This window comes from Hemitrygon akajei, unplaced genomic scaffold (genome assembly GCF_048418815.1).
Source record: "Hemitrygon akajei unplaced genomic scaffold, sHemAka1.3 Scf000105, whole genome shotgun sequence".
Taxonomy (NCBI): domain Eukaryota; kingdom Metazoa; phylum Chordata; class Chondrichthyes; order Myliobatiformes; family Dasyatidae; genus Hemitrygon; species Hemitrygon akajei.
The window spans coordinates 1,959,871-1,976,284 of NW_027331991.1; the positions used below are offsets into that span (position 1 = coordinate 1,959,871).

Consider the following 16,414-nt stretch of genomic DNA (forward strand, 5'->3'; position numbering starts at 1 on the left):
GGTACTTGGTTACATCGGAAACACTGATCAGATAAATGTGGGTTTAATTTATTTATTTTTTGTGGTGTAATATATAGTTGATGTAAAAAATTGTATTGCACTAATCTTAATCGAACGTTTATTGTATTTGTCATACTCTCAAGACAGTCTTGACCAGTTTTTTTCTTCAATTTTGATATTCAAATCACTTTACCATTTTTGTCTTGACTTATGAACTCCTTGTTTAATTGCCTGTTTTTGAATCAAATTATACATACAAGAGATATTTTTTTTAATCTTTCCTTTTTGAATTAAAGTTTCTATTTCATTGGGTTTCGGTAATAACATTGTTTGATCTAACTTTTCTCTTAAATAAGCCCTTAGTTGAAAGTAACAAAAAAGAGTGTTGTTTGATATTTTATATTTTTTCTTTAATTGATCAAATGACATTAATATACCTCCTTCAAAACAATCTCCTATATATCTAATCCCTTTTTGAAACCAATTATATAAAAGTTGATTATCCATTGTAAAAGAAATAAGTCTATTTTGAATTAAAGATCTCTTTGCTAATAAGGATTTCTTTGTCTCATCGTCAACATTTATCTTATTCCATAAATCAATCAAATGTTTTAATATAGGAGATTCTTTCTTTTCCCGTATCCATTTAGATTCCCATTCATATATAAAGTCTTCTGGTATGTTTTCTCCTATTTTATCTAGTTCTATTCTGATCCATGCCGGTTTATCTTCCTCAAAAAAAAGATGCAATAAATCTAAGTTGATTTGCTTTATAATAATTCTTAAAATTTGGAAGTTGTAACCCTCCTAGCTCAAATTTCCATGTCAATTTTTCCAACGATATTCTTGACATCTTACCTTTCCAAAGAAACTTCCTCACATATTTATTCAGCTCTTGAATAAACTTCTGGGGTAATTGTATTGGTAGTGATTGAAATAAGTATTGTAATCTAGGGAATATATTCATTTTTATGGTATTTACTCTACCTGCTAATGTTATTGGTAATACCATCCATTTATCAAGATCTTCTTGAATTTTTTTCAACAGTGGTAAGTAATTTAATTTGTATATGCTCTTTATATCATTATCAACTCTTATACCTAAATATTTTATACCATTTGCCGGCCATCTAAATTGGGTTATTAATCGACATTGATTATAATCTCCTTTAGTAAGAGATAAAATTTTACTTTTATCCCAATTTATTTTATAACCTGATACTTTCCCATATTCTTCCAATCTAGAAGATAATTTACGCAACGATTGCAATGGGTTTGTTAGATAAAGCAGAACATCATCAGCAAATAAGTTAATCTTGTATTCTTCCTGATTGACTCTAAAACCCTTAATATCTGGGTCCATTCTAATCAATTCAGCTAATGGCTCTATCGCCAACACAAGTAAAGCAGGTGATAATGGACAACTTTGCCTAGTTGACCTTGTTAACTGAAATGGTGTTGAAATTTGACCATTTGTCACTACTTTAGCTTTGGGATTAGTATTTAAGGTTTTAATCCATTTTATAAAAGATACTCCTAATCCGTATTTTTCCAATACCTTAAATAAAAAATCCCACTCCAATCTATCAAATGCCTTTTCTGCATCTAAAGCAAGTGCCACGCTCGTTTCCTCCCTCTTCTGTGCTAAATGAATTATACTAAATAAGCGAGTTACATTATCTGCTGATTGTCTATTTTTAATAAATCCTGTTTGATCCATATGTACTAATTTTGATAAGCATTTAGATAATCTATTAGATAAGATTTTTGCTAGTATTTCATAATCAGTATTTAATAAAGAAATCGGTCTATATGATGATGGCTTTAAAAGATCTCTATCTTTTTTGGCAATACTATTAAAATAGCTGTCGAAAAAGATTCTGGAAGTTTATGCGTTCTTTCTGCTTGATGTATTAAGTCCATAAGAGGAGGAATTAATAAATCTTTAAACTTTTTATAGAATTCAGGTGGAAAACCATCTTCTCAAAAAGTGGAAAAAAGTTGAATTTCCCCATGGGGATGAATAAAGTATCTATCTATCTATCTATCTATCTATCTATCTATCTATCTATCTATCTATCTATCTATCTATCTATCTATCTATCTATCTATCTATCTATCTATCTCCTGGAGATTTATTACTTTGAAGTGATCCTAGGGCTTCTTCGACCTCTTTCAATGTAAAAGGCATATCTAATCCCTTCTGTTCTTCTGTATTTAATTTTGGAGGAGTGATTTGTGATAAACACCTTTCTATCTTGACATTGTCATTTTGTGATTCTGATTTGTACAACTCAGAATAAAAATTCTTAAAAGCTTCATTAATTTCTAAAGGTTTATAAGTAATTTTATTTACTCTTGTTCGAATTGCATTTATTGTTTTAGAAGTCTGATCTGTTTTTAGCTGCCGTGCAAGAACTTTATGTGATCTTTCACCTAGTTCATAATATCTTTGTTTAGTTCTCATAATTGCTTTTTCTGTTCGATATGTTTGGAGCGTATTATATTTTAACTTCTTGTTAATAAGTTGTCTTCGTTTTTCTTCTGTCATATTTCTTTGGGATTCTTTTTCTAATTTTGTAATCTCTTTTTCCAATTGATCTATTTCTATCATATATTCCTTCTTAATTTTAGAAGTATAACTTATTATCTGACCTCTCAAGTATGCCTTCATTGCTTCCCACACTATAAATTTATCATCAACTGAATGTGAATTTATACCTAAAAAGAAATGAATCTGTTTTTTCATAAAATCACAAAAATCTTGCCGGTTTAATAATATTGAATTAAATCTCCACCTATAAATTGATTCCTCTTTATCTATCATTCTCATTGTCATTATTAAAGGAGAATGATCTGACAATATTCTTGCTTTGTATTCCACATTTTTCACTCTATCTTGAATATTCATTGATAATAGGAAAAAATCTATCCTTGAATATGTTTTATGTCTATTTGAATAAAATGAATAATCTCTTTCTTTTGGATTAATTCTTCTCCATATATCAATCATATTTCATCAATGATAGTTAATTTTACTGCTTTTGATTTTGTAACAACCTTTGTTGATCTATCTAAAACTGGATCTAGACAAAAATTAAAATCTGCACCTATTAATATTTTATCATGTGCATTAGCCAAATTCAAAAAGACCTCCTGGATGAATTTTACATCATTTTCATTTGGTGCATAAATGTTCATAAGGGTCCATAGTTCTGAAAAAAATTGACAGTGTATAATTAGATATCTCCCCGCCGAATCAATTAATACGTTTTGTATTTTAATTGGTAGATTTTTGTTAACCAAAATTGCAACTCCTCTCGCCTTTGAATTAAATGAAGCTGCAATAACATTTCCAACCCAGTCTCTTTTTAATTTCTGATGTTCTATGTCTGTTAAATGAGTTTCTTGTAAAAAAGCTATATCTGTTTTCATTTTTTTAATATATGTTAAAATTCTTTTTCTTTTTACTGGCCCATTAAGCCCATTAACATTAAAACTTAAAAAAATTAGTAGATTAGTCATTTTTTAAATTATATTACTCCAATCTATAATAATACCTACTCTTTCAACTTTCGTGGTATCCTGGCAAATCTTTATAAAAATCTCCATGTTGCTATGTGTGTCCCCACCAATCATCCAGGCAAAAAGATAGAAGAAAATTAAAATATAAAGAAACAAACAAAATACCCCCCTACTAATGTTGTGGAAAAAAAACACAACATTACCCCCCTCTGCTGTACGGGTCATGGCAACCGCCATGATTACACACGTGAATCCCGCAATAACCGATCCAAAGCTTCCCAGCTCCCCCGCAACATAAAAAAGTATATGTATAAGAAGAGAAAAAAAAATACTATTCTCATTTAGTATTTCTAAAATTTTGCTTTTCTCTTCTATATTATCCATAAATGTCCATCACTTCTGTTTGTTGGGTCTATCTTCATCTTTAATCCATTACGTTCAGAAGCCTCTATGTGTAATTAGCAAATAGATGGAAGTTCTTGTACAAACTCCTCCACTTTTCGATAATCGGAAAAAAAAATTTTCCCTCCTTCAAAAAAATTATCAGTGTTGCTGGATGACGCATTGTAAATTTATAACCCCTTTCCCATAGGACTTTTTTCGTTGGGTTAAATTCCTTCTTTCTCTTGAACAAGTTGTAACTTATATCAGGATAAAAAAGAATTGGTTTCCCTGATATCATCAGTGGCCTGTTTCTATTTTTGGCACTTTGGGCAGCGGCCTTCAGGATCTTTTCTTTGTCTTGGTATCTTAAGCATTTTATCAAAATTGTTCGTGGGACTTGATCAGCTCGAGGTCTTGACCTTAAGGATCTATGAGCCCTTCCAATCTCAATTGGAGTTTCTCTTTCCATTTCCAATTTTTCAGGGATCCATTTTTGAAAAAAAATTATTGGATCTTCTCCTTCTATATCTTCTTTAAGTCCAACAATTTTAATATTATTTCGTCTACTGAAATTTTCGAGCTTATCAATTTTTTCCATAAATTGTTTTCTTTCTGATGTCCAAGCAGTATTTTCATTTTCCATTTTGTCCATTCTTTCAACCATGTCTTCTGTTGTAGTTTCCAGGTCCGTAATTCTTTTTTCCATTTTTTCCTGTCTCTTTGTCATTTTATCAAGCATAATTTCCATATTGGTCCTTTTTTGAGTATTTTTTGATTATATTTAATTACTTTTAATGTGTCTAATTTACGCATTATTTGCCTCAAAGTCTTTTCTATATTTCTAGAAGGACTTTTAACTCCCTCTTCGTCTGATCTTTCCGAAAGATCTGACTCTCCCTCCGATTCGCTATCACTTTCAGCTGCAGTGGTAGCTGGGCTTTGTAGTTCTTGTTGCTCCTGTTTGCGCTTGCTCAATCCTTCACGTTTGCGCAGTTCACGATGGTCTTTTCCTTTAAAAATGGCCGCTGTTGCCGCAGTCTCCTGTTCCGTATCGCCGGTGGTATAATGTACCTGAGACCGCGGTTCCTCGGTAGATGTAGGCCTTGTTCTTGTTCCAACTTGCGTAGTCTTCCCGGTATTAGTTTTCTTCATCTTCCTTCCTTGAGGCATAGCTTGACACAATCCGGAGTAGTTTATAAGTAACTTTTAGAAAGTATTGACTAACTTTTCTTCATTTAAACATTAATTTATTAACTTTTTACGGGAGAGCTGGGTTCCAGCGTCTAGATCCTACGTCATCACGTGACGTCCCCCGTGCTACAAGTAGAGGTTTGATAAACTTGGTTTGTTTACTCTGGTGGAAGAATAGAGATCTGACTGAGGTGTACAAGTTTGAGAGATAAGAGTTTGGGTCGACAGCCTTTATTTTGTTTGTTTATTTTTACATAAGACTGGTGTCTAATACCAAAGGGCATTTGGTTAAGGTGAGATGGGGTAAATTTACAGCAATTGTGGGTAGTTTTTTAACAGAGTTGTGGGTGCCTGGAATTTACTGTCTGGGTCAACATGGCTTTGTGAAGGGAAGGTCGTGCCTCACGAAGCTAATTGAGTTTTTTGAAGAGGTAACAAAAAGTAATTGATGAAGGTACGGTAGTAGATGTGGTCTACATGGATTCAGCAGAACCAACAGCTGGATTAATAGAAAAATATATTGTAGAATATTCAGGCTGCAAAGAGAGATTCTTTGAATTGTTACTTGAATCCAGAGATCAGCGAATGATTAATGGTGAATTTTGATTCCCAAGTTTTGCCAAGTCACAGACTAACATTTGAGAAGTGGTTTGAACTGTGCATTTGATCACTCACCGATCAGTTGAGTGGGTAATTCAGATAATCCTTGGGCGACGTTCATGTATTCCTGTGGATCAGGACCTGTTTAAATATTTTTAAAAAAACATCCATGGAAACAGCTAAAATAATTAAATTAACTAAAATGTTTATCTTAATGTGCTTTGTGTTCAGTGCGTGGCTTTAACATACCGAGTTCCTGTATTTCCCTCAGTATCCTGTCCAACTTCGGTAACTCAGGCCTCCATGTCACAAAGGATTCCCACATCGCTCTTCGGGCCCGGGAGCCTTTTCCCATCACCAAACTGAGGAAGAGTCTGGAACTCTCTGTCCGGTTTCCCGTCTCTGTCAGTTCAGTGACTTTCTACAAAAGCAAACAATGGACTTATTGTGGAGCAGACAGACAGACATGGAGAATGTGCAGGAAAGTATCTGTTCATGGCCCCAGTAGCTTCAGAACAGATGCAGTCACTGGGCTGTTGCCTCATCCTCCCTGGGTTCAGTCATTAACAGAGAAACAGTAACTGGAGGAAATTCTCAATCAATATTGTGTAAGAATAAAGATTTACTGACACCCTGCTGTAGATGCAATGTGATTAATTTCCTCGATCTGTCAATGTGCAGCATTACATCAACAAGATGTGACAACAAGAACGGAAGAGAGGGGAGAGTGAGAGAGCAAAAACAAATGGATGGCGGGCATCACTGAATCGTGGCTGAGAAAAGTTTATAGTTGGGTGCTTAAATCCAAGGATAAATATTGAATCGAAAGGATACGCAGGTAGATGAAAGTGTTGGGTCGAAGCTGCTGTCATTAAAAATGAAAAGTCCTGAGAAAGAGGTGATATCGGATTGGACGATGTAGATGTTAAGAAACTGCATAAGTAAAATGACCCTGATGATACAGGCCTGTTAACAGTAGCCAGGATGTGACCTACAAATTACAACAGGAGAGGGAAGAGGCATGCAAAAGGTGAATGTGAAAATAGTCATGGGGAATTTCAATATGCAGGTAGCTTTGGAAAATCAGGTCAGTGTTGAATCCCGAGTGAGGGAATTTATAGAATGCCTATGCGATGGCTTTTGAGAGAAGCCTATGGTTGATCCCACTATAGGAAAGACGGATATGGATTTGTGTATTGCACCAGATTTGATTGGGGAGCTTCTGGTAAATAATCCCTTAAGAGGCAGTGATCATAAAATAGCAAAACTCACACTGCAGTTTGAGAGGGAGAAGGTAAAGTCAGATGGATCAGTGTGACAGTTGGATAAAGGAATTACAGAGGCATAGGAGAAGACCTGGGCAAAAATATATTCGAACATGACTAACAGGGACAATGGCTGAAGTTTTTCGGCCCAATTAAGAAGGCTCAGGACAAATGATCACAAAGATGAAGAATTATTCTAAAGGGAGGATGATCAACCACGGCTGACAAGAGAGTCAAAGCAGCACAAAAGCAAAGGAGAGGGGACATAATATTACAAAATATAGTAGAAAGCTGGAGGACTGGGATGCTTTTACAAACCAACAGAAGGCAATTAAAAAGACGTAAGTAGAGAAAATATGGAAAATGAAGGTAGGCTAGCGAACAACGTAAAATAGCTCACCAAGAGGTCTGTCTGATATATGAAGAGTGAAGGAGAGGAAAGTGGATTTTGGGCCACTGGAAAATGACAGTGGAGAGGTACTGTCAGGGGACACAGAAATGACAAAAGGTATTAGTAAGTATTTTGCGTCAGTCTTCACTGTAAAAAATACACTAGAACGTGCCAGATATTTGAGAATGTCAAGTGGCAGAAGTGAGTGAATTTGCAATTATTAAGGAGAAGGCGCTCGGGAAGCTGAAAGTTCTGAAGATAGATGAGTTAGTTCAGTTCAGTTCCGTTTCAGTTTATTGTGATTTAGAAACCACAAAAGCAATGCAGTTAAAAAATGAGACAACGTTTCTCAGAATGATATCACAAAAGCATATGACAAAACAGACTACACCAGAAAATTCACATAACGTTTTGTAATCCCCAAATCCATAGTCCAGAGAGGCTGCTGCATATTAATATTGTGCTACCATCTTAGCGCGTTCCCCGGAAAGGAGCTCCAAACCCACCAGTCAAAACAAGACTACCCAGTCACACCAAGTTAGGAGACCAACTCTACCACCCAACAAACCAAAAACTAAAGCTACAAGACCTGATCAACTGCACTCAATTGCTTCTGAAAAAGGAGGCTGAAGAGATTGTGGAGACATTAGTAATGATCACTCAAGAATCACTAGATTCTGGAATGGTTCCGGAGGACTGATCATTTTAAACTATAGGCCATTTTGTTTGATCAGCGTTTGGGAAGATGTCAGCAGTCGATAACTGAGGAAAAGGTTTCGGGGTATTTGGACGCACATGATAAGAAAAAGGCCAAAATCCATGGAAGGGAATCTTGCCTGACAGAACTGTTGGAATTTTTTGAGAGAACAGCATGCTGGGTTGACAACGGATAGTCAGTGCAAGTTGTTTACTTGGACATCCCGAGGACCTTTGACCAGGTGTCCCACATGACGCCATTTAACAAGACAGGGGACAACAGGATACTAGCATTGATGGAGGATCCATGATTTTCTCCAGACAGATTTTGTCTGACTGTCAGGAAGCACAGAATGGGAACAAATGGGGCTTTTTCTTGTTGGATGTTGGTGACCAGTGGTGTTCTGCAGTGGTTGGTTTTGGGACAATTCCTTTTTCCGTTATGTCAATGATTTGAAGGCTTTATGGACAAGATTGTGCACTTACGAAGACATGGGGAAGGACAGGAAGCGTTGAGGAAGCAGGGATTTTGCAGCAGGACATAAACCGATGAAAAAATGGACAAACCAGTGACAATTGGAATGTAGTATAGGGAGGTACATGGCCAGACACTTTGCAGATATAATGAAGACATGGACTATTTTTGAGAGTTCTAAAGAGTCTCGGGAGACCTGATGCAGGATTCCTTGCAGGTTGAGTCGGTGTTAGGAAAGGCAAAAACAAATATTAGCGTTCATTTCGAGAGGATTAGAATATAAGCACAAGCACTGGCCAGACCGCACTTGCATATTGTGAACGGTTTTCGTCCCCTGATCAGCGAAAATACATGATGGCATTGTGGAAAGTCCAGAGAGGAATCACAACTGACAGAACCAGTGATATTAAACCTAATTTTGATGAGAATGATTCCTGGATGCACCTGGACTGGCTGGAGTGTGGAATGATGAGGGGGAATCTTATTGTAACCTGTGGAATATTGAAAGGCATTGAGAGGATGTGGAGATGATGTTTCAAATTGGGGGAGTCTAGACGGAACAGCCTCGGAATAGAGGGACGTCCATTTAGAACAGAGGTGAGGAGATTCTTTAGCCGAGGAGTAATGAATCTGTCGAGTTCATTGGCACTGACAGCTGCGGAGACCAGGTCATTGGGTATATTTAAAACAGAGGTTTGTACCTTCTTGACTAGTCAGGTCAGCAAAGTTCACTGGGAGAAGGCAGGAGAATGGAGTTGAGAGGGATAGTAAATCACCCATGATGTAATGGCGGAGTAGAATCGATGGGCCTAATGGCCTATTTGTGTTCTGATGCCTTATGGTCTTACGATGTGTAAAGTCAACAGAACATTAAGGAATGTCAGTGCCGCCGTATTATGGTTACTGCCTGGCACTCATACCGTAAAATGGTGATCACTTCCTGAATGCAGGCAATGGGCTTCCTCATTTACTGAGGAATTATGAATTAAACATTGAACCATCAATCTCTCTCTCTCTCTCTCTCTCTCTCTCTCTCTCTCTCTCTCTCTCTCTCTCTCTCTCTCTCTCTCTCTCTCTCTCTCTCTGTGTGTCTCTCTCTCTCTGTCTCTCTCTCTCTCTCTCTCTCTCTCTCTCTCTCTCTCTCTCTCTCTCTCTCTCTCTCTCTCTCTCTCTCTCTCTCTCTCTCTCTCTCTCTCTCTCTCTATCCCATAGAAGGATGATGGTTCCTTTCAGTCAGTTAGTGGGGTGGTACCCCACTCCTCAGAAAGGAACCGTGTGCGTGAGTGGATTTTAGGTGAGTAGGCCGTCGCACCGGTCCAGATCCACCCTCTCGACATCCCCTCCCGGATCCAGCAGCCTGGTTGGGTCCAAGACGGCTGGGGGAAGTTCTGTTGCAGTGAATGGCCAGACCAAGCTTCGATGCGAGGGATGCCCCTTCCGCTCTTCTTTGCTAGATGGCCGTTGACCCTAACAGAGGGGTCATCCGCCCTTTGGCAGGTCTTGTTTTTCATCCTTCAGGGGGTCTAGCCACCCTCCTCACCAGGCCAGCCTGGTGGGGGAGCTGGTTTAGTCACCGACCATCCAACCATGCGACAGGTAGTACTGGGTTACCGGTAGCACTCAGACGAGTGGTCTGACCAGAACATACACCGATGATGGAATTAAGGTAATCGAAGATGCCACTGAACATGGATGGGCTTAGGACATTGCTCTGAGAAATAAGAGGAATGATGTCCAGAGTTTGAATGATTGATCTTCCAGAACAGTTACCAGTAGGGAATTGGAAAGGTTTTCCATAACACGAATAACGGACAACAATTATGGAATAAATCAGCAGAATTCCCTGATGGTCCACTGCACTGTAAAATAATCCCTCATTTTCACTGCTACCAGGTCTGAGGAGTTACAGTTGTGAAAGAGATTTAACAAGAAATTTAAGAAAACTATGAGTCAGCTAACAGAGAGGAGGTGCAGCGGCTAACGGACTGGTGCAGAGCCAACAACCTGTCCCTGAATGTGAACAAAACAAAAGAGATGGTTGTTGACTTCAGGAGGGCACGGAGCGACCACTCCCCGCTGAACATCGACGGCTCCTCAGTAGAGATCGTTAAGAGCACCAGATTTCTTGGGGTTCACCTGGCGGAGAATCTCACCTGGTCCCTCCAGCTCCATAGCAAAGAAAGCTCCGCAGCGAATCTACTTTCTGCGAAGGCTGAGGAAAGTCCATCTCCCATCCTCATCACATTCTACAGGGGTTTAATTGAGAGCATCCTGAGTGGCTGCATCACTGCATGGTTCGGAAACTGCACCATCTCGTATCGCAAGACCCTGCAGCCATTACGGACATTTACACTACATGCTCATTAGCAAAGCAAACAGCAATATGAAGGCCCCCACGCACCCCTCATGCAAACTCTTCTCTCTCCTGCCGTCTGGGAAAAGGCACCAAAGCATTTGGGCTCTCACAACCAGACTATGTAACTGTTTCTTTCCCCCAAGCTATCAGACTCCTCAATACCCAGAGCCTGGACTGACACCAACTTACTGCCCTCTACTGTCCCTATTGCCTGCTTATTATTTATTGTAATGCCTGCACTGTTTTGTGCAATTTATGCTGTCCTGGGTAGGTCTGTAGTCTAGTGTAGTTTTTTTTTCTGTGTTTTTTTTTATGTAGTTCAGTCTATTTTTTGTACTGTTTTATGTAGCACCATGGTCCTGAAAAATGATGTCTCGTTTTTACAGTGTACTGTGCCAGCAGTTATGGTCGAAATGACAATAAAACGTGACTTGACTTGACTTAATGCTTTTCCAGTGAAGCAGACATCTTCAGATGATGAATTTATAGATGAGCATCATATTTACAGATTACTCCTCTTACCTTTGTGTAATGCCTGTCTGACTCATTACAGACAGCGTCAATGAATCCCAACGAGAACAGAGTCTCTCACGGGTGTAACACACTTGATTTTCTAATACCACTCATGGCTGAGTAGGTCAGATCAAGGACAAGACAATCACTGTTTGTGTGCTCCAGGGAGAGTGACCTGAAATGGTGTGTCCCTGTCTCTCATTATTTAGATATTCAGCAAGTTATCAGATTTCTTTTTTTCGTAATTTTCCCTTCCCTTTCACGACAACCTATAGATCTTCTTCCTTTTTAGGACAACCTGTTGATTTTTGGGATCAGCTAGTCAGCAGATTTATTTTGTATTTTGTGAGTTCTTCTTCCCATTTAGGTCAAACTATTGACTTTTTGTGGTCATGAGATATCAGCTTTGTGCGTGATCTTTCACGCCTAACCTATCTTAGAGATTTTCGAGGAGGTTGCCAGGAAATTTACTGTGGCCGAGGTTGTGGATATTTCCTACATGGACTTCAGCATGGTATTTGACAAGTTTCAAGTTCAGGTCGGTCAAGAAGTTTCAGTTGCTCAGCATCCGAGATGAGGTAGTAAACTGCATTAGACACTAGATTTTTGGAGGAATCCAGAGCGTGACTATAGATTGTTGCATTTCTGATTGGCTCCTGAAACTCCTGCAGTGTCACGGGGATCGATGCTGTGTCCGTTGTTGTTTGTCATCTATATCAATGATCTGGATGAAATTATGGTTAACAGAATCAGCAGATTTGCGGATGACACCAACATTGGGAAGGTGCAGTGGACAAAGAGGAAGACTACAAGAGCTTACAGTGAGATCTAGACAAAATGGAGAATGGGGTTAAAAGGGGCAGATGCAATATAATACAGGCAAATTGCACTTTGGAAGGACCAAGCAGGGTAGATATTACACAGCGACCGGTACGGCACTGAAAAGTGTGGTAGAACAGAGTGATCTGGGAATAAAGGTCCATAAGTCATTGAAAGTGATGGCAAATGTGCTCAAGTTGCTGATCTGAAATAAAGTTTCTTAGCATATTAACCTTCGTAAATGAAAATATTGTGTACAGTAGATGGAATATGATGTTGTATAAGAGGTTGCTGAGGCCTAATTTGGATATTATGTGCAGTTCTGCTCACCTACCTACAGGGCAGATGGAAATAAGTTTGAAAGAGTACACACAAAAAAAAAACAAGGATGTTGTCGGGATTAGAAGAAAAGAGTGACCGGGTTAGGACTTTATTCATTGGAACGTGGGAGATTGAGGGGAGATTTCAGAGAAGTTTACACAATTACAACGAGAAGAACAATGAGATCTAGATCTAGGTGCTCTTGTTCATCAGTCAATGAAAGCAAACATGCAGGTACAACAGTCAGTGAAGAAAGCTAATGGCATGCTGGCCTTTATAACAAGCTGAATTGAGAATAGGAGTAAAGAGGTCCTTCTGCAGCTGTACAGGGCCCTGATGAGACCTTACCTGGGCTATTGTGTGCAGTTTTGGTCCCCAAATTTGAGGAAGGACATTCTTGCTATTGAGGGAGTGCATCGTAGGTTCACAAGGTTAATTCCCGGAACGGCGGGACTGTCATATGTTGAAAGATTGGAGCGACTGAGCTTGTATACACTGGAATTTAGAAGAATGAGAAGGGATCTGATTGAAACATATAAGATTATTAAGGGATTGGACACGCTGGAGGCAGGAAGCCTGTTCCTGCTGATGGGTGAGTCCAGAACTAAAGGCCACAGTTCAAGAATAAGAGGCCATTTCGAACAGAGTTGAGGAAAATCTTTTTCACCCAGAGAGTGGTGGATATGTGGAATGCTCTGCCCCAGAATGCAGTGGAGGTCAAGTCTCTGGATGCATTCAAGAGAGAGTTAGATAGAGCTCTTATAGATAGCGGGGTTAAGGGATATGGGGAGAGGGCAGGAACGGGGTACTGATTGTGTATAATCAGCCATGATCACAGTGAATGGCGGTGCTGGCTAGAAGGGCCGAATAGCCTACTCCTGCACCTATTGTCTATTGTCGATACATGGGGTACAGGCAGGATAAATGCAAGCAGGCATTTTGTACTGAGGTAAAGAGGTACTACAACAAGAGGTTATCAGTAAAGGGTGAAAGATGAAAAGTTCAGGGGGTAAAAAGGTGAAACTTGTTGACTCAGAGGGTGCTAAGAGTGTGAAACTAACTAGCAGCGCAAGCAGTACAAGCGGTTAAGAGAAGTCTGGATAGATCCATGAATGATAAAGGTATAGAGCGCCATGGCCTGGTGAAGGTCAATAGGAACACATAGTTAAGTATTCCAGCATAGAAATAGATGGGCCAACAGGCCTGATTCTGTGCTGTACTTTTCTAGGACTATGACAGATCAGCCACACATTGTTTGAGAACTCACGGAGCCAAGACCAGATGCGGTTAGTAGGTTTCCCTCTGTCAAGTACAGCAGTGAAGCCGGTTGTCTCAGTTTACAATCTGACAGTTTAATATTCATCGTGGATTAATGAGATGTGATGAATCTGCCCGACGGTTCAGACAAGATTTGAAATTAGTTTCAGACTCAATGCCTGTTCAAGGTCCAGATACGCAGCCACTGCTCTGATATCACACTGATAAATGCAGCAGGTGTGAGAGAAAAGAAGCTGAGGCTGAACCTGTAGTTCCCAGTGCTCCCCACCTTAACAGCTGAAACCAGATCTGCTGGAGTCAAGTCAGAGATCAAAGTCTCCATTGCCATGTAGAACGCCAGGAGCGTGAAGGAGATTAATTTTGGTCACCATACACTATACAGTTCTGTGACAATACACACACTACACTCACCTCATTCTCTTCTCTACTGAAATGTCCCTCCTTTGTCAACATCCAACCAAGTCTTTCAACCTTTTCTTCAATTGCTTGTTGGAGTCTGTCCCTGTAGAACTTTGTCAGTTGGTACAGTTGATATTCCTCCCCCTCTGCCAGGAGGTCAGAGATTGTAAACTCTGGATCTGTGAATATAAAAAGGAAAATACAGGCTTGAACTCAGATATCCCTCGTCTCCACGTCTCTCACCCAATTCAACAAAAAAAGACACAAAAATGGATTAATTCTCCATCTCCAACACTGACCTTAAAATCGAACCAACAATGTCCTAGTCATTACTTTAATAAAGGACCATATTTAATGTAAACCAGTCCATCCCCCATGCGGCCCACTCACCTATTTCAATTTTGGGGATTGGCAATAAATGCTGGGACTGTCGGTAATATTCCCTTCCCAGAGATACTCTCTCCATCCTGGCGAATACATTTCCCTTAATGCACATCCTGGAAATACTCTCTTATCTGGACAACTTCATGTCCTCCAGTGCACATCCTGGAAATCCTCAGAGCAGGTAGTACATTTCCTGTAGTGGGGTAATGGGTGCCCAATACACCACATGTACCACAACCACACATTCCCCCTCTCTCTGACCAACCCTCCAACAAAGAATCGCATTTACCCTCCTTTCTGCCACATTCTGCAAACAAATCACCCGCATATTTAACTCAGCCGCTCCTTGTTGGGCACTTGACAATTCCGTGTTTAATGAGCTTCCGAGCTGACAGGCAGTCGCCTCACTTGTGCTGGTTCCAGGGTCATGATCAGTGTCTCTGACGTCACTGTCTCTGGGCTGACAGGAAGTCGCCTCACTTGTGCTGGTCCCAGGGTCCTGATCGGTGTCTCTGACGTCACTGTCTCTGGGCTGACAGGAAGTCGCCTCACTTGTGCCGGTTCCAGGGTCCTGATCGGTGTCTCTGACGTCACTGTCTCTGGGCTGACAGACAGTCGCCTCACTTGTGCTGGTTCCAGGGTCCTGATCGGTGTCTCTGGGCTGAATTTTCTCCACTTCCTCTGCGGCCGTACTACATTCTGGGACATTGCTCTCAATCTGACCCTGTTTTGGTACATTGCCTCCCTTGTCCCGATCATCTTCCCTCGATGATCCGCCTGGTAAAATCCTCTTCAGTACTTTCCCTACTCGTTTCGATTTCCTACCTGAAATAAATGATTAATTGCAGGTAATACGAGTATGATTTAGACCTGAGCAAAACTGATTCAGACTGCAATGGAGCCGTGACTCTGGCTGACCAGATTTGCAGTGGGACTGTGCTGTTTATGTGAACCGTACATCCTGCCAGGTGACCATCCCAATAAGCCAGTGACTGGACACATTCACTCCGAGTAAAATAACAGGATAGACACAGTAATGCCAATCACTTAATTCACAGCAGTTGAATGATGACCACGGGATCTTAATGCAACGGTGTCCGGTGATACTGGGAAATGAAATAAAGATATGACGTCAAACTTACCGGCCTGTAATTTCTCGAATTACTTTTAGGTACTTTTTTAAACAATGGAACAACATGAGCTATCCTTCAGTCCACACCCGTAGATACCGACATTTTAAATTTATCTGCCAGGGCCCCTGCAATTTCAACACTAGTCTCGTTCAAGCTCCGAGGGAACACTCTGTCAGGTCCTGGGGATTTATCTACTCTGATATTCCTCAAGATAGAAAGCACCTCCTCCTCTTCAATCTGTATAGGTTCCATGACCTCACTACTTGTTTGCCTTATTTCCGTTCACTCCATGCCAGTTTCCTTAGTAAAAAGAGATGCAAAAAACATGTTTAAGATCTCCCCCATTTCTTTTGGTTCTGACCACTCTGATCTTCAAGAGGAACAATTTTATCCCTTACTATCCTTTTGCTCTTAACATACCTGCAGATGCTCTTTGGATTAACCTTCACCTTGACTGCCAAAGCAACCTCTTGTCTTCTTTTAGCCCTCCTGATTTTCTTAAGTATTTTTGTACACTATTTATACTCCTCAAGCATCTTATTTTCTCCCTGTTGCCTATACATGTCATACATCTCTCTCTTCATCTTTAGCATAGTTCCAATATCCCTTGAGAACCAAGGTTCCTTATTATTATTCACTTTGCCTTTAATCCTGACAGGAGCATACAAACTCTGCACTGTCAAA

The 16,414-nt window shown here is 39.8% G+C and overlaps 2 protein-coding genes across 2 annotated transcripts in view; one reads left to right on the top strand and one right to left on the bottom strand.

Moving 5' to 3' along the window:
* LOC140723236 (uncharacterized) overlaps positions 1–16,414 on the top strand; it is a 701,392-nt gene that overhangs the window by 619,387 nt on the left and 65,591 nt on the right. The window lies entirely within an intron of this gene.
* LOC140723220 (NACHT, LRR and PYD domains-containing protein 3-like) overlaps positions 1–16,414 on the bottom strand; it is a 59,924-nt gene that overhangs the window by 24,328 nt on the left and 19,182 nt on the right. Inside the window, exons 5-7 of the mRNA XM_073037823.1 lie at positions 14,226–14,392; positions 5,950–6,121; positions 5,776–5,841 (exon numbers count right to left, since the gene is read on the bottom strand). Of these exons, the coding sequence (XP_072893924.1) occupies positions 5,776–5,841; positions 5,950–6,121; positions 14,226–14,392 (405 nt within the window). The remainder of the gene's footprint in view (positions 1–5,775; positions 5,842–5,949; positions 6,122–14,225; positions 14,393–16,414) is intronic.